This window comes from Arachis hypogaea, chromosome 11, assembly GCF_003086295.3.
Source record: "Arachis hypogaea cultivar Tifrunner chromosome 11, arahy.Tifrunner.gnm2.J5K5, whole genome shotgun sequence".
Lineage (NCBI taxonomy): Eukaryota > Viridiplantae > Streptophyta > Magnoliopsida > Fabales > Fabaceae > Arachis > Arachis hypogaea.
Window position 1 is genome coordinate 10,669,119 of NC_092046.1, and position 22,650 is coordinate 10,691,768.

Below are 22,650 nucleotides of genomic sequence, written 5' to 3' on the forward strand. Positions count from 1 at the left end.
TGAAATTCAAAATAAAGAGGCTAAGAGAAACGGGGCAATTAAAACCAATTAATGAGGGTATTAAGCCCTCGCACGTTCCCAAGAACAGGACGCTAATACAAAAGCGCGCGCTTTCAGAAGAAAACGTTTCACATTCAAAAAGGAAGATTCTGCAAAGAATGAAGTCGACAAATGCTCGAGTTCGGCTTCACCAGAGAAGGATCGAAGTCTTAAGAACTAGGACTCGACCTCAAAAAGAAAGACCGAGCTCGAGCAGGGGCACTGTTCACACCCTGGGTCAAGCTATCCGACCCGGGATGTTCAAAGCGACCGACCTCTTCAGGTCAGACTATCCGACCTCTTCTCAAAGAGATCAGCCAAATTGCCAGGAAAGCCCAGTAAAAGGCCCAAATAGAGGAACACGACCCATATCCAAATGCAGTACAAGCCTATAGAGATAAAGGCGGGGTTCCCTTGAGGATAAGCTGACCTCACCCAAAGATAAGATAAGATAAGATAAGATAACTAACTTATCTTACCTAAGAAGGTCAGCCCACGACCATTATAAATACACTGGAACACCCAGGTATAAATCATACTCTGAATCTACTAAAAACCTGCTTAATACCCTTGCTAACTTAAGCATCGGAGTCCCTTGCAGGTACCCCCCACCCTCCGGTGACGAAGGATCAACAGCATAGCCAGTCCACCAGTCGGATACAACAGCTCCGGCCGTCACTCACCAGTCGGACACGTCATCTCCTACCAATACAGAAGATCTCGTCCGAAATCGACCTACAGTTTCAGGTAACCCCCGGAACAATATGTGGTATAGTTTGGTCGTAAAATTAGTAAAAAAGAAGGGATAATTCTTTAATTTTAATAAAAAAGATTTGATTTTAATTATAATAAAAAAGTGATATGTGACCTATTTTAATTATAAAATTAGTGATGTATAATAGTTTTATTACCTATTTGAAAGTGAAAATCAATTCATTTTTTGTTTTTATTTTTAACAAATACTGATTTAGTTCCACCTAAGCAAGCAAGCACCCGGGGGTAATGGAGTAAAAGACAAACACACAATACAACAATCAGCGTAACGCAAGTGGGGTGGACACCAAAAACGACGCTGTGCAGAACGACCTTTTCGGCTTTCTTAACATCGCGACGTAGACGACGACTCTGTCCGACGAAACGGTTACGCTTTAGTGCTCCTTCCTGGTGCCGCTCTTGTACGCTACTTTCCTTTGTACATCGCCATCTTCCCGAAAAACGACGTCGTATCCATCACCCTCCATCGGAAGAAAACCCGATTCCTTCCTCTTAATTCCGAAACCCTACTTATAATTCGTCCCAAATTTAGTAGGTATAAGCGAGTTCCCTTTACGATCCTTTCATAGTTTTGTCAAATTCGATTTTCTCTTCATTTTTTCTGAATTGTAATTTGAGCGCTGCTGGATGACCTTTAATTCGCCGAAATTTCGTGTTTTCGTGTCTGATTTTGATGTGTGTTTTGAAATTTCTTTAAGAATCATGTATTTTTGTGAAATTTTGATGTTTAAGTTTGTTATGTTTATTTGTATCCAATGACGGGTGAATTTTGTGATTTTGTTATCCCTGTTCTGTGATCATGAGATGAGCTTAAGGGATTCTTTGTGCTGTTTGTTATTACTTGATTTTTTTAAAAAAGAATGTAAAATAAAATGCTTGGAAATTCCGAGGTTCACAGCAACCGTGGTTTGGATTTGAAATTGAGGGAACTGTTGCTGAGGGAATTAGTCACCATTCTGTGGAGAATTGAAAGTTTGATCGGGGTAACAATTATGTCGGTGATGGTGCTGCTAAATGTGACCGTTGACTAATTGTTTGTAGAGATATAATGGTGGAAAATGAGGGAACATGTGATAGGATTAGCTAATGGGTGCACTTGTTACAAGATGAAAGGTTTTAATTTTTACTGCTTTCAATGTTTGTTTTTATCAATTGTTCAAATGTTTTGGCAAGTAGGACGCCCAGCCATATGAGAAGAAAACCCTGGTTGCTATTCTGTTTGTTCGTGACATGTTTTTGGCCACTCTTTTTCCTTTTTGTTTTTTCTTCATTCGGTCTAAAGGGTGGCTCTTTGGACTTTTGAGGGCTAAAATTCAGGATGAATTATTAAGGATTTTGCTATTTTCCAGCAATTGTTTCTTCCAATGTATCTTTATCCGCCAACATTGTTTATTGTTTTGTTCCCTCTATGTGCGTGCCTGCACTGGTGTTTATGAGGTATGCAAAAGTATAAGATACCCGTTTGTAGTGTAATGTTTCTTTCTCTCTATCTTAGTAAGTTTCTTTAGCTGGGGAAAAACCATGCATATCTTCTCAGTCAATGTTGTTGGCACTTGAATTATGATCTCCAAAATATTAGTTGGCCGTATATATTTCTAGTGAGTGGAAAGCCCTTTTACATTTGGTGTGATGTATGCAAAGGGAACATTTCATATATATGTTTGAGTGCTGAGTGCTTGCCCTGAGGCAGCTGAGTAGGTAGGAAGCTAAGAGTGTTAAATTAAAAAAAGTGGGGGTAACTATAACTTGACATATTTTGATATGTATGAAGGTATTGGTTTTACGAGGTTCTCTTAACAGTTAAACTTTAATATTTGTTAGCGGTGAGGGCTGAAAAGGTTAATTATCTTATTAGAATAAATGAATTTTTGCTGATGATTTATTCAATAAAAATCGTCTGGCAGTGACTTTTTATTCCATTTCACTTATTTTCAGACCAATGGCATCGTCATCAGACTCATGGATGAAGGAATATAATGAAGCAGTGAAACTCGCCGATGATATCAATGGCATGATTTCTGAGCGGAGTTCATTATCAACATCTGGACCAGAAGCTCAGCGTCATGCATCTGCTATAAGAAGGAAGATTACTATCTTAGGGACCAGACTTGATAGCTTGCAATCCCTTTTATCTAAAGTCCCTGGAAAGTGAGTGTTCAGCTGGTGTTTATGCTAATTAAGGAAGATCTTGCTATTACAGCATAGAAACTAGGACCTGAAATACTGTACTGCAATTGTCCAGTACATTGTTAAGGGTTGTCCTGATCTTAAATATTTATTTCTTAAGATTTGTTTAGTTGCATTGTAAAAGTTATGTGATAATAGCATAAGGAAATTTGTATTATCAATCATTCATTGTCTTCTTTTCATCTGTCAAGTGTCAAGTTATATGATGAAGTTGCTTTATTGATATCTGATGCTTTCACTTCTCAATGATGCACAGATCTGAGAAGGAGATGAATCGCCGCAGGGAAACACTTACAAATTTGAGGTCAAAAGTTAACCAAATGGCTTCAACACTGAACATGTCAAACTTTGCAAATAGGGATAGTTTATTTGGTCCTGAAATAAAACCAGATGCAATGAGCAGAACTGTTGGCCTGGATAACAGTGGACTCGTTGGACTTCAAAGGCAAATTATGAAAGGTTACTTAACTTGAATTGTTTGAAATTGAAATATAATATCTGTAATCTGTAATTTGGAATTTAGATCTTGATTTGGGGGAGTGGTGTTCAAGCAGAGCAAGATGAAGGCCTTGAAAAATTGGAGGAGACTGTTGTAAGTACAAAGCACATTGCATTAGCAGTGAATGAAGAGCTGAGTCTACACACTAGACTAATTGTATGCTACTTTCCTATGTTAAATTTCTTTTTTCTTGTTTCTACAGACCATTTTCACCTCTCCTTTCTAAAATTGAATATTCTCTTTCTGTGCTAGGATGACTTGGACGAACATGTAGATGTTACAGATTCTCGTCTAAGGGTAACACTCCTTTAACTTTATTGGAACCATATCTCCCGTTTGGGCATATAAAAATTGAATGTTCTCAAAGTTTACAATATGCTCAGTCAGTTAAGGTCTTGCAATAGTAATATCCGCTTTGTGCTCTTTAGGGTCAATATTTTCATGTTTATAAATTCCTTAATTTTGGTGGCATAAATCTGTGAGTTAAGTTGTTGATAGGACCCTTGTTGGATACTTCCATTGGACATATGAAGTTTTTATTTTTATTATTCTTTTTTTTAATATAGTTGGTCTTTTTCTTAATATAGTTAGTCTTTAATATTTGTTTGGTATGTAATATACTTTACATTATATGCTTTGTCAAATGTGGACCAGTAGGGATTTGTGGTTATGGTAAAACTTTTTTTTTCCTAGCACTAATCAATTTGTGTATTATTTCACAATGTGAAGAAAAAAAAATAATATATGCTCTTGGCCGGTGTTCCAAAATTTCAAATGCATGAGCAAAACTAGATGAAAATAACTTGTTCTATTTGGTAGCATTTGATTAGGGGGACTGAGATTGAGACTGGAGGATTGGAACTCAGTATTGTGTTTAGTGGCAATAGACTGGAACTAAAATTTTAGTTTCCGTCCCAAAAATTTCAGTCCTTTCAGTACCTCTAGAAAGTAGAGACATAGGGGACTGAAATTTTGGGATGGAAACTGAAACTTTAATAATATTTCTTCTAAAAAATATCTTAATTTAACTTTTCAAATTCCAAACCTTAATCTCCATGTTTATTTTAAATTAAACATAATATTGAGTCATAATTCAGTCCTGCACATTTTACACCAAACACAATATAGAAATTTAATTTAGTTTTAGTCTCTCAATCTTTGTCTTCCAGTCTCAATTTCTCAGTCTTAGTCTCTTTGACACAATATAGAGATTCCAAATGCAGCTTTTATGTGGTTCCCTTGTACTCTTAACATGTTTCCTGCATGCATGCCTACCATTTTTCATTTTCCAATGGTATCTTCTCTTTTACTTTTTAAAGCTCCAAATCCCTCGAAATTCTAATATCTTTTCTTAGAACAGGGAAACATCAATATTTCACCACTATTTTGTAACTCATCATTTCTTTTTATCTTGTGTTAACAGCGTGTCCAGAAGAACTTGGCAGTTTTAAACAAACGTACCAAGGGTGGTTGCTCCTGCTTGTGCATGCTTTTAGCAGTGGTTGGGATAGTGGTTTTGGTGGTTGTGATATGGTTGTTGGTCAAATATTTGTAGACACAAAAATACCCTACTAAGCTTTTCCTTTCTTGTTGTGCGTACTGAAACAGCATAATCAAGTTTCTTTGATTCTTGGTGTCTTGAAATGGCATTGTATCTCAATTTTCGTTTTCTAAGTGGTTGATGTCTGGGTTTTCTCACTTGTAAAAATATGAGCTTCCTTTGTGACAGATTGATCGTGTGCAAAGAGAATATTAATGCCACGTATTGCCTATCAATCAAAATCTAATGCTTCATCAGTTCCAGCTTCGTTGTACGTCTGAATCCGAATTTCATACTCGTTTTTGGGTTATATAAATACTTATTTTTCAATGAATATATTAATGTATCGATGGTATAAAATATTTATTACATTTGATTAATCATATTTGATTTTATTTAAATGATCATTTATGCTATTAATATAAAATGTCACTATCTTTGTTGATATGACATTATGTATTTATATTAAAATTATATATATATACTTAGTAAATTCATATCCATAAATATATAAGTATGATGTGTATGCTTATAAATCTTAATCAAATTATTAATAAATCTAAGCACTATTTATAACATAAACAAATTATAATGCTCGCGCAATATGCAAGTAATTAATAGTAAATGTTCCTAAAGGCACTAATTTTTAATAGATTTAGCTTAAATTTGAAATATAATTTATTTCAATCTTTTTATCTCGTGAGGAAAAATATTATATGATAAAATATCATATTTTATAATATTATTTAAAAAAAAAAGATTTTTACTCTAAGATAAGTTTTTACGGCATATGGTAAGATTATGGGTTAAGTATTGGTTTGGAATTTATGATTGTGAGTAAAAAAATGAAAATTGAAATCATCTTTAAAATTTTTATTTTCAAAATCATCTCTAAAGATTATCAATTTAAAAAGATTATTTATTCTATAAAAGATTACCAATTAATTTTTTTTTATAGAAAAATAGAAAGATTAAATTTTCAATATATTTATTATAAAATTTTTTAAACTTTTTATTAATAACTTTAAAATAAATTGATTATTTATTGATATATATTTTTTTATTACTTATATCGTTTATATTATTAAAAAGATAATAGTACATATATCGTATTGTCACTCCTAAATAGTATAATTTAGATCAATTTAAAAACTAAAATCGATATAATTTATTATTATTTAGATAATATTAATTTGATTTTTATTTAATCCAATTTTATTTAAAGGATTGAGATTAATATTATATTAATTTAAATCTATTTTCTAATTTAATCCGATTCAAATTATCGCGATTTAGATTGAATTAGTTTATATTTTGTCTAAATTAAAGTTTTAGAAGTCTTGTAATTTAAAATATTTAAATTATTATAAATAATAAAAAGAAAAAATTTAAATGTTTTAAAAAATATATCAGTAAATAATCAATTTAATATATTTATTTTAAAAAATATATCTTTATGAACACTTTTATTTATATTTAAAAAAAGAAAAGCAAAATTACCTCTCCAAAGTCCAAACCCGTTCTTTCGAAGGGGAACAAAATTAGTAAATTACCCCAATACCATGGTATATGTATGTAATGTGGAATGTAAGTTGTAACTTTGAATCAAGTTGCAAAACTTAAAGAACGTGATACTTGCGGGGATATTGGAAACAAAACCTTACAGGACCGAACCCAGTTTGAGTTACTACTTCGTATGCTTATCGACATCAAAGTCCACACCTCCTTCTGCTCTCAAATTGTGCTTTTTTGTTCATAACTACAACCGCCTAAGCTCTGCTCGCATTGAAATCTGGGAGAGAGAGATGAGCACGGTCCCAAAAGAAACGATCGAAGTGATAGCACAGAGCATTGGCATCACGAATCTGTCCCCTGATGTTGCCTTCGCTCTCGCCCCCGATCTCGAGTATCGAATTCGCGAAATCATGCAGGTCCCTCTCATAAACCTCCCCCTTTCTCTCTGTTTTCTTTCATTATTATTGCAAAAATGTGCTTCCTATTTTGTTCAAAATTGCGCAATTTCAATACTCCGTTTAAAATTGAACCTTTTTCTTCTCTTCTCTTTTTTCCTCCTTTATCGTATGCACTTGTTGATTTTGGATTGTACAGGAGTCCATAAAATGCATGCGTCACTCAAAGAGAACTATTCTTACAGCAGATGATGTTGATAGTGCACTTGCATTGAGAAATTTAGAGGTAACCTTGCTTTACTCTTTTTGTGATTAATTTTCATTTCAAATTTTGTAATATTTATATCTTTTTATGCTTGTTTTGATTTGGTGAGATTACTCTTCAATACAATCATACATTTTTTCACACAGTAAACTTTTCGTTTGGTACTCAAGTTGGAGCATGTTAAGCTTTGATAGTGCGCCTATTAAGAGATGCTTTTTTGAAATTACCATGTCTCTTAGTATGGGCATGTGTTGGTATGGCAGGTTCATATTTTGATATTGCTTTAAAACGGTTAGGGTGGCAAAACACTTCTGCTTCACTTGCTTTTGGTTAAGGTTAAAATTGACATAATTGGTGCCAAATCGCTTCTTCACCCAGCTTGTTCAAAAAACTTTTCATTTGATTTTGTTTTCATTTTGCTTATTATGCTTATTGTTCTTTATATTTATGTATCAGCCAATATATGGTTTCACCTCTAACGACCCTTTGCGGTTCAAAAGAGCTGCTGGACACAAGGATTTGTTCTACATTGATGACAAAGATGTGGAATTTAAAGATGTAAGATATTACTAGGTATATAAATGCTGCTATTGTAAAAGTAGTATTTGAATTGCTTCCTAATATGATGTTCTTACATTTTCCCCTTATTTGAATAGCTGATTGAAGCACCGTTACCAAAAGCTCCGCTTGATACATCAATTACCAGTCATTGGCTGGCTATTGAAGGTGTACAACCTGCAATTCCTGAGAATGCTCCAGTTGAAGGTATTTTTCTAGTGATTAAACTGAAGTCACATCTTTTGTATAATATGTTACTATTTGCCTCATAATGATCTGCTACTTAGTATGCCTACCTGCTGGATTAATGATCTGCTACTCTGAATTTTGTTCTCATCAACAGCACTTCTTATTTTGTTAGGTTTAAATGGTTTGTCATAGATGTGATTTATGATAGGAAATATGATGTATGATCTATATAGATTGCTTCACCTAGAGGGAATGGATTTGCTGTATGTTGTATTGAAAGGCTTGATTTTCGCAGTATTGACATTTTTGCTTGTACTACGTTACTTGTAGCTCCCACAGAAATAAGAAAATCGTCTGAGTATAAGGAAGATGGGATTCCAGTTGACATTAAATTACCTGTTAAACACGTAATAACAAAGGAGCTTCAGGTATACACTATTTTATGGAATGTTTGATTGCTTTTCCCCCTTATTGGTAAACTTCAACAATTTTGTTTTTTTTCTTCTGCAGCTTTACTTTGACAAAATAACTGAGCTAGTTCTAAATAAGCCTGCTTCTATTCCCTTTAGAAGGGCACTAATTAGTTTGGCAACAGACATGGGACTCCATCCTTTGGTTCCTTATTTCTCACGCTTTGTAGCTGATGAGGTACTTACAAGTTTATATCAGTGACATTCTTTTTTGGTTAACCTTTGAATGATATAGTCATATTTTACAAAAGAGACTTAAACACTCTTCTTTAATATTTTTTCCCAATATCATAACAGGTGGCACAAAACTTGCATAATTTAACACTTTTATTTGCCTTGATGCGTCTTGTCCGGAGCATTCTACAAAATCCTCACATACATATAGAGCTTTATGTAAGTATGCTGTTATTGAAAATGTCTTCACATCTGTAATTTATCAACTTCTGAAGATTGCTTCCATGCTAATATGACAAACTCTTATGGTATCGTGAACTGGTTCAGCTTTCCTTATTTTAATGAATTAATAGAGTAATAACAAACACCATTTTGGATGCTTAACTGAAGCAAAGACTGAAGGGAAGTTATACCTTCCTGAACCTTGAGCTATAACTGCAGTTATATGTCCTCTTAGTTATTGTGTCTTCCTAATTCTGTTCTTTTTCATTTAATTCTGCTAGTTACATCAATTGATGCCACCTATCATTACCTGTGTTGTTGCAAAAAGGATTGGAAACAGACTATCTGATAATCACTGGGAGCTTAGGAACTTCAGTGTTAATCTTGTTGCTTCAATATGCAAAAGGTTACCTTCTTTCTATTAAACGATGTCGATCTAGATCACCACTATATTAGAGCTCCTTTAAACATAATGTTCAACTGATTGTTCCCGGCCATTGTTATCCCTCTTGATCACCATTATTGCACATTTTTTTCCAATTTTTATATAGTTATTCCATAGTACAATGACCAGGAGCAACTAGAAAGTCCAGTAATAAAATGCTTACTTTGGTTTCTCTGTTCAATATGCTTTCATTGTTTAGATCTGAATAGTTCTGGTGTTGAATGCTATTTCTTGTTGTTGTTGAGCTGTTAGTTATATAATTAGATTCAAATGGAACACTATATCTAGATGACTCCAAGTTAACTGACTCTATTGAATAGTCAATGACCAGAAGAACTGTAGTTGATAGGTCCTTGACATGCTTTGCAACTTGTTAATTTAAGATTGTGCCTTGGAAGAAACATGTTAAGGGTTTCCTTACTAGTCCAGAATATCAAGAGGTACAGTAGCAGATAATTAGCAATTAGAGTAATAGGAGGTGAGAGGTAGAAGATAGGATAGAGAAGGGTTGAGGTATCAAGATGATACTCTCAAGGAAATATTATTTAGAAAAGAAGGAAGAAAGAACAAGTAATGACAGAAGATTCACTTGGCATTCGAGAGGCCAAACTCTCCACTAAATATCACTCCACTTATTCCCTACCTAAAAGCTTTTCAGCTTCCTTATTTATAATATCCATATCCTAACTACTTTCCTAAACATGTGGAGTAACAATATTTTGAAATTTCAATCAGTCACGTGTTTTCCCCTCCTTCTATAAGTAAATTTAAAAGGAGTTAAATTCTGATTTGATTTCTCCTGGTTTGTTACAATACCCTCCCCATGAAGAGCCACCTTGTCCTCAAGGTGGAAAGATGGAAAAGCCAACTGCAGTTTGTCGGCCCGCTCCCATGTACTTTCAAATTCGGGAAGATGCTGCCACTTGATTAGCACTTCCAGGTGTCCTTGGTTGCTCATACGACTATCCAGAACTTGTTCAGGTTCCACTAGTAGTTCTCCTTCCTCAGTGAGAGACTCAGGCAGGCTTTGGGGTTCCACTGAAGATCCCAAACTCTTCTTAAGTAGTGAAACATGAAAAATAGGATGTATCTTTGCAGAGGCTGGTAACCGAAGTTTATAAGCCGCTTCACCAATTTTTTCTAGTACTTCATATGGACCATAAAATCTGGCGCCGAGCTTCTGATTTGGTCTGGTGGCAAGAGACCGCATCCTGTATGGGTGGATCTTTAAAAACACGAAGTCTCCTACTTCAAAAGTGACATCTCTCCTCTTCTTATCAGCAGCTTGCTTCATGCGATTCTGGGCTCTATTCAACTGAAATTGTAACTCATCGAGCATCTGATTGCGGTCTTCCATTAGTAGTCTAACTTCCTCTACAGTAGATTCCAGCCCCCCTCTTAACAATGGAGGCGGCTCCCTCCCGTATAAGGCCCGAAAAGGGGTCATGCGAATGGACCCGTGATAAGTAGTATTATACCAGAATTCGGCCCAAGGCAGCCAAGTGGACCACTGTTTTGGCTTAGAGCCTGTGAGGCAGCGGAGATAGGTCTCTAAGCACTTGTTAACAGCCTCCGTTTGGCCATCGGTCTGTGGATGATATGCAGAGGACATCTTCAAGGAGGTTCCAGCCTGTTTGAATACTTCGGACCAAAAGGCACTCATGAATATTTTGTCGCGGTCGGAGACAATGGAGGATGGAAACCCATGGAGGCGAACAACCTCCTTAATGAACAAGAGAGCAATGTCTTTTGCTGAGAAGGGATGTGCAAGCGGGTAGAAATGAGCATATTTGGAGAGTCGATCAACCACTACCAAAATTGTGTCCATCCCTTTAGACCGTGGTAACCCTCCGATGAAGTCCATAGAAATGTCAGCCCATACGTTTGTGGGTATGGGAAGAGGTTGAAGTAGGCCTGCCGGTTGAAGGGTGGAATGTTTATTTTTCTGACATACTTCACAATTTTTTACGAACTCCATCACATCCGACTTCATACCTTCCCAATAGAGAATGGAAGAAATTCTCTTGTAGGTTCTAAAAAACCCAGAATGGCCCGCCAATTTGGAGCTGTGAAACTCCATCAAAAGCTTAGGGATCCACTTGGAGGTCTTGGCAATCACCAACCGCCCTTTATACCTTAACTTGCCATTGATTAATTCAAATCCAGACACTGTCTCATCTCCTTGTAACAGTTTCTGCATAATGGTCTTTAACTTATCATCTTCCAAAACCTCGGTCTCTATTTCCCCCCATTCAGCAGCCATGGGAAAAGAAAGAGATGAGAAGTGGAACTTCCTTGAAAGAGCATCCGCAACTCGGTTTTCAGTCCCTGCCTTGTATCGAATGTCAAAATTATACCCCAATAGCTTAGATAACCATTTTTGCTGCCCTTCATCTGCCACTTTCTGGTCAAGGAGGTATTTTAAAGATTTTTGGTCTGTGAATACCGTGAAATGCTGTCCGAGAAGATAGTGCCTCCATTTTTGGATGGCCAATACAATAGCCATTAATTCTCTTTCATACACGGATTTGTTTTGAGCTGTTGTAGAAAGTTTTTGGCTCATGAAGGCAATGGGGCGCCCTTCTTGCATCAGAACTGCACCAACTCCTTTTCCCGATGCATCTGTCTCAAGCTGGAAAGGTTTGGAGAAGCATGGGACTGCCAACACAGGTACTGAAACCATTGCTTGTTTAAGCTGTTGAAATGCACCTTCCGCCTCATCAGTCCAGTGGAAACAATCTTTCTTTAGTAGCTGGGTCAATGGCCATGCAATGCCACCATATCCTTTGACGAATCTTCGATAATATCCCGTGAGGCCAAGAAAACCACGTAAACCTTTAAGGTCCTTAGGTCGCGGCCAATCTAACATAACCTGGAGTTTTTTGGGATCGGCTGCCACACCTTTTGATGATATGATATGGCCCAAATACTCAATGCAAGATCTTTCAAAGCAACATTTCTTTTTGTTGACCAACAATTGATTTTGTCGTAACAGTTCCAACACTTGCAGCAGATGTCCGCGATGGCTGGCCACATCCTTGCTGTAAATTAGGATGTCATCAAAAAAAACCAATGTAAACTTGCGCAGAAAGGGTTTGAGGATATTGTTCATTAGTGCCTGAAAAGTAGATGGTGCGTTGGAAAGCCCAAATGGCATTACTAGGAATTCGTAATGACCCTCGTGCGTGCGGAATGCGGTCTTGTGGATATCTTCCTCTTTCATCCGGATCTGATGGTATCCCGATTTCAAATCGAGTTTGGAGAAAACCGCAGCCCCCTCCAATTCGTCCAACAACTCTTCGATTATAGGAATCGGAAATTTGTCCGGAACGGTGATTTTGTTGAGCGCCCGATAATCAACACAAAATCGCCATCCGCCATCCTTTTTCTTCACAAGAATTACTGGACTAGAGAATGGACTAGTACTAGGTCTGATAATTCCTATTTGAAGCATTTCTTCAATTATCTTTTCCATTTCCTCCTTCTGATAGTGAGGATACCGATAAGGGCGTATGTTGGGAATATCTGAATTCTCTTTTAATACTATGGCATGGTCATGTGATCTCTGAGGAGGAAGACCAGATGGGGACTGGAACAGATCATCGAATTGGCTCAAGAGTTCAGTGGTCTCGGAAGAGATGGTGATAGAATCTTCATCGGCATCAGGGCGGAATAGCGGAGTAACCAAAAATCCATCTTCAGCATTTCGCAGGGCTTGTAGAGTCACCTTACTACTCGCATGAGTCCTTCCCAAGGTTGGATCACCCTGTAATGTAACCTTCGAACCATCTTGTATCCAGCTAAGTGATAAAGTGTTGTAGTCACCTTCAAATTTTCCAAGACTGGCGACCCAACCAGCACCCAAAACTACTTCGGATCGTCCTAAGTCCATAACCAAAAAGTTTGCAATGATGGAAATTCCTTGCACCAGAATTTTGACGTTCTCGCATCCACCTAACCCCTGCTCAATCGCGCCATTACCCACCTCGATGTGGAACGGAGGTAGGCGCATCAGTGGTAAACCCAAAGTGGAGACTAGAGTAGAGGAAATGAAATTAGCCTCAGCACCTGGGTCGATCAAAATAACCACCTCCCTACCATTGATGACCCCACGAACTTTCAGAGTTTGATGGGATGTGAGACCCCAGTAGCTAAGGGACGAGAGGTGCAGAGACAGTGTGTGAAGAGCTATATCAGGTTCTGCCAGGGGAGGAGCTGCCTCAAGGTCTTGTGGTTCGTCGTCATCTTCACCCAAAAGGATCAGCTGTTGGTGGCGGAATTTGCATATGTGACCCGGATTCCACTTGTCAGCACATCGAAAACATAGTCCTCGCCGTTGTCGCTCACTCCATTCTTCATGGGAAATCCAACGGGAAGTAGGCTTGGATCCACTAGAATTTGAAGTAATAGAGGGGCCAGTGTCATTCTTTGAGTCTGATTTGGAAGTAGTAACAATGGTGGGCTTACTCTGGTCTGCCGGAGGAGAGTGAGTATTGGGCCTGGCCCAATTAGAGTTTTTAGAAACCCCCCACCCTGAACGTGATACTGTATCTTGCTTTTTACCCCCTGGGTGCATTCCTTCTGCTTCCCATGCTAAATTCCTGGCTTCAATAACCATTGCTCGATCCATTAACTCTTGGAGGTTCTCAAAATCCTCCACTTTCAACTCTGATTTGATGGTCGATTTGAGACCTTCATGAAACATGCACAATAAGGTGTCACCTCCCAATTGTCGGTGAGAGCGCGCCGCTAGTTCGAAATCGCGGCGGTATGCCATCACTGAACCTGTTTGCTTTACCCGCAGTAATGGAGCTAGTGGGTTGGCCGCCGCGCCAGGTTCAAAGCGCTTAAGCAAGTCCTGTTTGAAGCGGATCCATGTGTGGAAAGTGGATTGGGATTCCCACCATTCGAACCAAGTCAAGGCTTCTCCATGAAGTGCGAGCACCGCGTATTCAAGCTTGTCCCCCACCGGAATTTCTGAGATGCGAAAATAGCGATCCATTTGCACTAGCCACCCGCTCGGGTCCGATCCATCAAAGGAAGGGATGTCCACAGAGCGATTGCCGTCACCTCTGTTCGGAATGGGATGTCGTCGACGTCCGCCTCCAGGATCATCGTTGCGTGAGTGTCCACCTTCGGCTTCGGGTGTTGGTTGCTGTGAACGTAGCACCAGTTCTTCCATTCGTTTCATCATTGTTTCCAGTAATTGGGTTTGTTCAGCGACCTGTTTTTCCAAGCCATCCACGCGTTCTTCCATGGCAGCGGTGGTGCGAGTAGAGACCATCCACGGGTACTAATCCCAGATCGTTTTCTGATACCAATTGTTAAGGGTTTCCTTACTAGTCCAGAATATCAAGAGGTACAGTAGCAGATAATTAGCAATTAGAGTAATAGGAGGTGAGAGGTAGAAGATAGGATAGAGAAGGGTTGAGGTATCAAGATGATACTCTCAAGGAAATATTATTTAGAAAAGAAGGAAGAAAGAACAAGTAATGACAGAAGATTCACTTGGCATTCGAGAGGCCAAACTCTCCACTAAATATCACTCCACTTATTCCCTACCTAAAAGCTTTTCAGCTTCCTTATTTATAATATCCATATCCTAACTACTTTCCTAAACATGTGGAGTAACAATATTTTGAAATTTCAATCAGTCACGTGTTTTCCCCTCCTTCTATAAGTAAATTTAAAAGGAGTTAAATTCTGATTTGATTTCTCCTGGTTTGTTACAAAACATGACTTCTTTTCTTACACCCTTTCATCATTGAACTGGTTAGGGTGGCCCTGTGCACAAGGTTACTACCTATGCACAACTTAACCATTGCATGTGGAGAGGTTGTCTAGTGGTTGGCCATGGGTTATGTAATGATAGTAAACAAGAAAATTTTGATCCTGTATGTTATGTATCATTTTCTATTTTGTAATATCACTTCCCTAATCTGTGAAATTTTACAGATTTGGGAATGTTTATCATAATCTTCAGCCACGAGTGACAAAGACTTTTCTTCATGCATTTTTGGACCCAACTAAAGCTCTACCTCAGCACTATGGTGCAATTAAAGGAATAGCAGCTCTTGGATCAAGACTGGTATCTTCTTAGCTCTGCTTTTTATACGAACATGATACCTTTTTACCATCCATGTTGTTGTGCACAACAACAGCAAAATATTACTTCTCTATCTATGGGGTCAAATGGATGAACTTCATTTTTTTTGTTTTTATTTAGAACTAGTTATACTTGTGCCAACCGGTGCATAATTCTTCTTCGCTTTGAATAGGTTCGCTTGTTTATACTTCCAAACCTTGAGCCATATTTGCTTCTCCTCGAGCCGGAAATGCAACCAGAGAAACAGAGAAATGAAACAAAGAGGCAGGAAGCATGGCAAGTATATGGGGCCTTGTTGGTGAGTTGCAATGTTTTAATATATATAGATACCTTGTTTTTGGTATGCATTAATATATTTGTTTCCCAGAAACATCTCTTTAGCTAATTACCTTGGTCATAAATCTTTCAGTGTGCTGTTGGACAATGTATGCATGAAAGGGCCAAAATCTTCAGCAATTTGCTCTCTCCTCCAACACGTGCTTCTTCTAGACCCAATGGAAAAGCCATGATTGCTATGTCAAGTATGACTTCACTTTGCTGCAATGAGATTTATACTGGTGTTTCAAAATAATGCATGTCCTTTCTTCAATGGATGAATTTGATAAATTACTTTGTGTGCATACCTTTCGATGCATCTTGTATGCTTTGGTTTCCTCTCATTTTAACTTTTCAATTTTTAATTCTTGAAAGAAATGCAAACTAAAGGGGGGTAATTGCAGGGCTGATAGTGGAAAATATTTTCTTCTTGATAGAAGATAATGAACAAATGTATTGTAGGTAAAAAGAAAATGCGACAGGTCTTACTAGCAATCAGCTAGTTAATACCCCATGATTCGAAATAGATTATGTGAAATAAGTATGAAGTGTGAACTAATAAAAATAGTATGAACAAATATGTTTTCATTATGTAGGTTAGTAATATACATTTTTGATAAAAGTACGAAACACACGAAGCTTGTGTGAAAATACACAAATCTCATCCATGAAATTTAATCCTCTATTTTATCCACATTCCAAACACACCAACAAACAAGAAAACCTTGTCTCAGAAGGTGGGTTTGGCTACATACATACCCAATACCATTAGTGTTAATTTTCACGGGTTTAGAGCAACAATAAGAAGTCAAAATTATCTATAATGTAAGACTATTTTTGGAAAAGCGTAGTACACAACCTTAGATTGAAATCCTTAATATTGTAAGATGTGTTATTCTACCGTTGGACTTTCACTGATAGCTCATGCATTCAATTAAGTGATATCTGAGTCTTGTTGCATGTCTTGAATCTTCACGTGTTAAATTCCCTTATGTCCAAACTTTTCATTGCCAAAATAGGAGATATACAAGTTAATTGCAGTTTGCATTAGAAGCATGAATTTCCAACTTTGTGCTCTTGTATGACTAGAAAGGTCTCCATAGAAAAAAGTTGACTTTTTGGCACCCATGTTTTCTTCAACTACATATTTACAATGTAACCATTACTGTGATAGTTATGCTCTATATTTTGACCTTTCAATTAATGAAGGCAAACGTAAAGCCAGCACAGAAAACCTAATGCAGCAGCAGCAACCTCCATTGAAGAAACTTGCCACGGATGCCCCCGGGGGTGTGGTACCAATGAACTCCATGTCTGTTGACATGCAAATGCAAGGGTCAGCAGGTGCATTTTCGACCATGATGGGGGTTCCAAATGTTGGCGCGTCATCGATGGCTCGGCAGATATCTAATGACAACACAATGGGGAGAGAGGTTGGCGGTCAACAATCGAAGGTATCTTCCATTCTCGCTCAAGCCTGGAAGGATGACATCGATGCAGGACAATTACTGTCATCGGTGTATGAATTATTTGGTGAAAGTTTGTTATCCTTTATTCCAAAAGCTGAAGCAGGTGTATTTTTGTAACACAAATTGGAGTACTGGATTTTGTTTTGTATCATTGTATGTGGAAAAAGTATACTTAACTTGGTGAGGTGTCGTATGTTATTTAGTGCTGAAGAAATTATCATAGGCTAGAATAGAAACCTGTATTTAATTTTGCTAATACTGAAATTCATGGAAAAATTATGTAAGCTTCTCAGAGTTTTTTTTAATGACTTATTTATCATAGATTCTATTATATTCTAACCACGTTGTTTTGTATGTTCTGAAATGGTAATATGTTTTCTTTCTGGTTTCTGAGGTGCAATCAATAATGTAACTTATAAGTGCAAAATATGTACAGTTAATCATCGATTATGGGCAATCTTTTTCGCAAAAGATGCGATCTCTTATTCATTCCACTAGATAAAACTAACCCTCAAGGGTATCACCTACTCAGATCTTTTGAAGTAAAAGTTCCTTTTCATTTATTTTTGTATTTGTTCAATTTAACTCATAAAATCGGTTAATAGGTTAACGCTGATGTGTCAGGTAAGTCTCTTTCGTAATAGGGACAGATTGCCTCCTGAACTCTTCAATCATCTCCCTTCTCTGAAACTCTTTTTTCTTCCTCTTCTTCCTCTTCTCCACCGTCACCACACTCACACTCCTCCCTCTCCCTCCGATTCTCCCTCTTCGCCATCGCCACTGCACTCACAATTATCATCGTCATTAACAATATCATCACCACCATTTATGCATGATGATTAATGAAAATTTTATATTTTCTTAAACTCTCTCTCCCTTCTCTCCTCCCTTTCCTCTCTCTATGCATTTCTTTTTTTTACTTTTTCATTTCTCTTCATCACTCACCACTACTACTACCGATACAACATCATGTCATTTATTTTAATACTCAAACTTTACTTTTTATTTTTATTTTTCTGGTAATTTTTTCGAAAAACAAATGGATTTTTTTTCCAAGGGACATGATACTTCTTTAGTGTGATTATGTTTTTGGTTTTTGAAGTTTTGGATTCTGATGATAATATTATTGATAACGATAATGATTGTGATGAGGATGAGGAGATATGAATACAGTAATTTTGATGATGATTGCGGTGGTAATGATTTTGATGATGATTCCGGAAAAGAGTTAAGGCGAATTGGGAGTATTGAGGGTTAGGGTTTTGGAGTTGAGAGAAGCATTGGAGAAGAGGGAGAAGAGGAGGGAGAGAGAGTTTCGGAGGGAGGGGGGGAGGCGATGGCAGTGAGGGAGCAGGTAAAGCGGAGAGGGACATAATTGAAGACTTGAAGGGCTCAGGGTCAATTTGTCCCTATTACAAAGGGACAAAGTCACATAGACTCAGTTACCTGACACGTCAGCATTGACTTGTTGTCAACCGGTCTCAGAAATTATTAGATTGAACAAATACAAAAGTGAATGAGGACCGATTTGTAATTTTATAATTGTTAGGAGGTGCAATGTCTATCGGATAAATGGTTAAGAATCGAAAAAAACATTTACTCGATCTTTGTCAATGTTTATCATAATTAAATTATGTATTTATCTGAGAACATTATTTTGCCATACCTAATTTAATTAAATGTTGTAAAAATAAAAAATAAATAGTAAAATTTAATTATTTTCATTTTGTTCTCAATTTTCTTTTGAAAAAAAAAACTAAAATAAGGAAAAAATAAAATTATAAAATCTTTTCTTAAACAGGATTTTGGAATTAAGGTAATTTCAGTTGGCTTCTACTTCTTTGCCTGATAACAAAGATGAAAATAATAATTTTCAACTTCTCCTAAAACCCTAAACCCCCCACTCTTTTTCCATTTCCATATCCGAAGAACCCTAAAACCCCATAAACCTCAAATTAGGGGAAAAAAAAGGAAGAAAGAAAAAGAATAGCCATGATTCCAATTTCAAACCCCACTGATATGCTTTCATCTTCTTCCTATTCCATCGTCAATCCCATATATCACAATGCATTGCCTTACTCTTCTTCCTTCACTCAGAGAACTTGCGTTTCTCTGAACCCCAAACGCATGCGACGTCGTTTCGCGACCGCCACCTGTTCCTACGCATCTATTGACAACGCCAGGATTAAGGTTGTTGGTGTTGGTGGTGGTGGCAACAATGCCGTTAATCGCATGATCGGTTGCGGATTACACGTGAGTTTTTTAAATTTTTTTCTTACCAATAGTTTTACTTTTATTGCAATTGTTTGTTGATATTGTTATTGTTATCAAATCCTTAAATTCAGAATGGTGTATATGTGAATGGGTCTTCTTTTTCCTCTTAGGTTTCTGACATGTGGAATTTTAGTGGCTTGCTTTGGGTGCAATTCCGAACCTTTCTCTTGTGCAATTAGTAATTTTTTTGCAAAGTTTTGTTTTATATTCATTTCCATAAGCAAATTTTGTTATTTCTGTTAATGTGGCATTTTAGTTATTTATTTTTAAATTGTTTAAATGAAATATTCGTGGATGTTTTTTTTGGTTACAAATTTTGGATACATATCCAAATGATGGTAAAGATGGTATGATTATTCAATGAGCTATAATTGGTGTTTTGCTGCTATTAATTGAGTGCCAATGTTAAATTCTGTTAATTTTTTTTCTATCAGGGTGTAGACTTTTATGCTATAAATACGGATGCACAGGCTCTATTGCAATCTGCAGCTGAGAACCCTATTAAAATCGGAGAAGTTCTTACACGCGGATTAGGTCAGGCACTTTCCTTCCACACTTATTAGATTCTTCTGTGCTCAATTGTAACTGGCATATTATGTATTCTTCAGAGAATTTGAACTCTGATTTGAATTGCTTGATAGAGATGCAGGTACTGGTGGGAATCCACTTTTGGGTGAACAAGCTGCTGAGGAATCAAAAGAAGCCATTGCTAATGCTCTTAAAGGCTCAGATTTAGTTTTTGTAACTGCTGGCATGGGTGGGGGAACAGGTTCTGGTGCTGCCCCGGTTGTGGCCCGGATATCAAAAGAGGCTGGTTACTTGACTGTAGGTGTTGTTACCTATCCCTTCAGCTTTGAAGGACGAAAAAGATCCTTGCAGGCAGGTGCCATTTCTTTCCTTAGTTCAAAATATGGCTACTGAGCTTATATTGCGTAGAAGCTATTAAGTGTTCAAATAATTGTACATTGTTAAAATTTTATTTGGTCATAAATAGTTGTCCATTTAGAAAGTGCAGGCACATAAATTTTCTACAACTTTATTATATGAAGGAGAGTAAGTTTCAAGATTGGATAATTAAGGATACCATTCTACACTCAATTTATCTAAAATCAAGATATTTCTAATAATTTCCTTAACCCATGTCATTATAAGTGGACAATTGGGATTGCTGGGAGTTATATTTAGTACCAATATCTTAAATACGTCCGTAAACCTTTGAAGTTCCCTTCTCTTTCTCCTTTTTCCCCCATTTTTATTTTGATTTGCAATAGTAGACAACAATGCATGAGTTATAGTCATATTTGTTGTGGATGAATTGTGGTCAACTAGCCATATATTTGATGAATTTCTTGTTTTGTAGTTTTTATATATTCCCAGATATTGTGCTTCTCTGAGGACACTTAGATGTGTTAAAATTCTGATGTCATCCTTTCAGGCACTAGAAGCCATTGAAAAGCTGCAGAAAAATGTGGATACACTTATAGTGATTCCAAATGACCGTCTTCTTGACATTGCTGATGAGCAGACACCTCTTCAGGATGCTTTCCGTCTTGCAGATGATGTTCTACGTCAAGGAGTGCAGGGAATATCGGACATCATCACAGTGAGTTGTTCATAAACAGTTATTTGTATTTCCTATCTTGTAAATGGAATGTTAAGTATGAAGTTGGTCATCCGACTAGATTGGTAGATTGCAAGGAGTCTCTCTCCACCTTCTTTCTCCCAATCCATTCGAGCGATTTCTCTCCCTAGCCCTTAGCATTTTTAATATAATGTGTACTGGTATTTCTTTTTATAGATACCTGGGCTTGTAAATGTGGATTTTGCTGATGTAAAAGCTGTGATGAAAGACTCTGGAACTGCAATGCTTGGGGTAGGTGTTTCCTCCAGCAAAAACCGTGCAGAAGAAGCCGCGGAACAGGCCACTTTGGCACCCTTAATCGGATCATCTATTCAATCAGCCACCGGGGTAGTGTATAACATTACTGGTGGAAAAGACATAACCCTGCAGGAAGTGAATAGAGTATCTCAGGTAATTCAGAATTTTTTCAGCACGTTGTTGAATGAGCATTTTATCATTCTTTTTGTTCTTTTATCCTGTGAAATTGTTGCGCACATGTCTTAAAACATTTTTTAATATTTATAGGTGGTGACAAGTTTAGCTGATCCGTCTGCCAATATCATATTTGGCGCTGTTGTCGATGATCGCTACAACGGGGAGATTCATGTGACCATCATTGCCACTGGCTTCTCACAGTCCTTTCAAAAGACATTACTAACGGATCCAAGGGCGGCAAAGCTGCTTGACAGAGTACCTGAGGGACAAGAAAGCAAGGCAGCGTCCCCTGCCCTTAAGTCCTCAAACACACCGTCAAACGTTGCATCTAGAGCATCCCTACGAAAGCTCTTCTTCTAGTTGCTTAGTTATATTAACCCTTCTTTTTATTCAGTATGGTTCAGCTGGATCTTGAAGCTTAATTGATAGCCCTCGAATATGGAGTGATTATAACGAACACTTTTTCTTTTTCCTTTTTTTTTTTTTTTTGGTTTTTTGTTTTTTTATTCTTTTGTTCCTGCGGACATAGTTTGCATGTATAGCGCCATTGTTCACTCAACATTTTTTTGTTAGAAGAATGCATGTAGTTATAAGTTGATAAGGGAGCTTCATATATTCTCTACCAAAACGAACATGTTTATAAGTACCTTTTCCAGGGAGCTAAGACTGGGACCGACCAATCAGAAATAATCAAATAAGAAAGGTTTCATAATCACCTAAAAGAGATATAATAACGACGATATACTAAGACACACAAACATTTCATAATCCCTCTCCTGTCTCCTCTTTCTCACGCCTCTCCCTTGCTTTTTTTCTCTCAATGTCGTCGCTTTTCAGTTTTCATATATTAAATTTTCGTTCACTTGTTTGTTCATTTATTTATCAATAAAATTAGTGTTTTCTTACACCAAATCTTCAACTAAGTCATAGTGCGTTTTTTCTTCGAACATGTGCCGCTACCATTGTCGTTGCTGCCATCGCCACTCCTCCTTCTTCTTCTATATTACATAAAAAATTTATGTGCTATATTAATAAATTTTTGTATTATATACAAAATTTTTTATGCTATATCTATCAGTTTGTGATATGTGCAGAATTTTCTGTACTGTGTATAAAAATTTATGTGTTCTGTAATAATTTTTGTGTTGAAGAAGTACG

General features: G+C 37.0%; 3 protein-coding genes across 3 annotated transcripts; all 3 read left to right on the forward strand.

The window, feature by feature from the left end:
• The first annotated feature begins 981 nt into the window (after positions 1-981).
• LOC112720221 (syntaxin-52) lies at positions 982-5,296 on the forward strand. Its single transcript, XM_025771083.2, has 6 exons — positions 982-1,348; positions 2,749-2,961; positions 3,257-3,459; positions 3,555-3,655; positions 3,752-3,796; positions 4,923-5,296. Exons 2-6 carry the CDS (start codon positions 2,753-2,755, stop codon positions 5,052-5,054), a joined length of 690 nt encoding a protein of 229 aa, XP_025626868.1. The 5' UTR covers positions 982-1,348; positions 2,749-2,752; the 3' UTR covers positions 5,055-5,296.
• A 1,316-nt stretch (positions 5,297-6,612) lies between these two features.
• LOC112720222 (transcription initiation factor TFIID subunit 6) lies at positions 6,613-17,501 on the forward strand. Its single transcript, XM_025771084.3, has 12 exons — positions 6,613-6,970; positions 7,149-7,235; positions 7,671-7,772; positions 7,871-7,979; positions 8,292-8,389; positions 8,472-8,609; positions 8,729-8,824; positions 9,109-9,233; positions 15,228-15,360; positions 15,551-15,676; positions 15,788-15,899; positions 16,903-17,501. Exons 1-12 carry the CDS (start codon positions 6,845-6,847, stop codon positions 17,277-17,279), a joined length of 1,629 nt encoding a protein of 542 aa, XP_025626869.1. The 5' UTR covers positions 6,613-6,844; the 3' UTR covers positions 17,280-17,501.
• A 1,474-nt stretch (positions 17,502-18,975) lies between these two features.
• Positions 18,976-21,962, forward strand: LOC112720224 (cell division protein FtsZ homolog 1, chloroplastic). The gene is made up of 6 exons (XM_025771086.3): positions 18,976-19,415; positions 19,871-19,970; positions 20,086-20,315; positions 20,872-21,039; positions 21,235-21,468; positions 21,583-21,962. Exons 1-6 carry the CDS (start codon positions 19,155-19,157, stop codon positions 21,850-21,852), a joined length of 1,263 nt encoding a protein of 420 aa, XP_025626871.1. The 5' UTR covers positions 18,976-19,154; the 3' UTR covers positions 21,853-21,962.
• Positions 21,963-22,650: the final 688 nt, after the last annotated feature.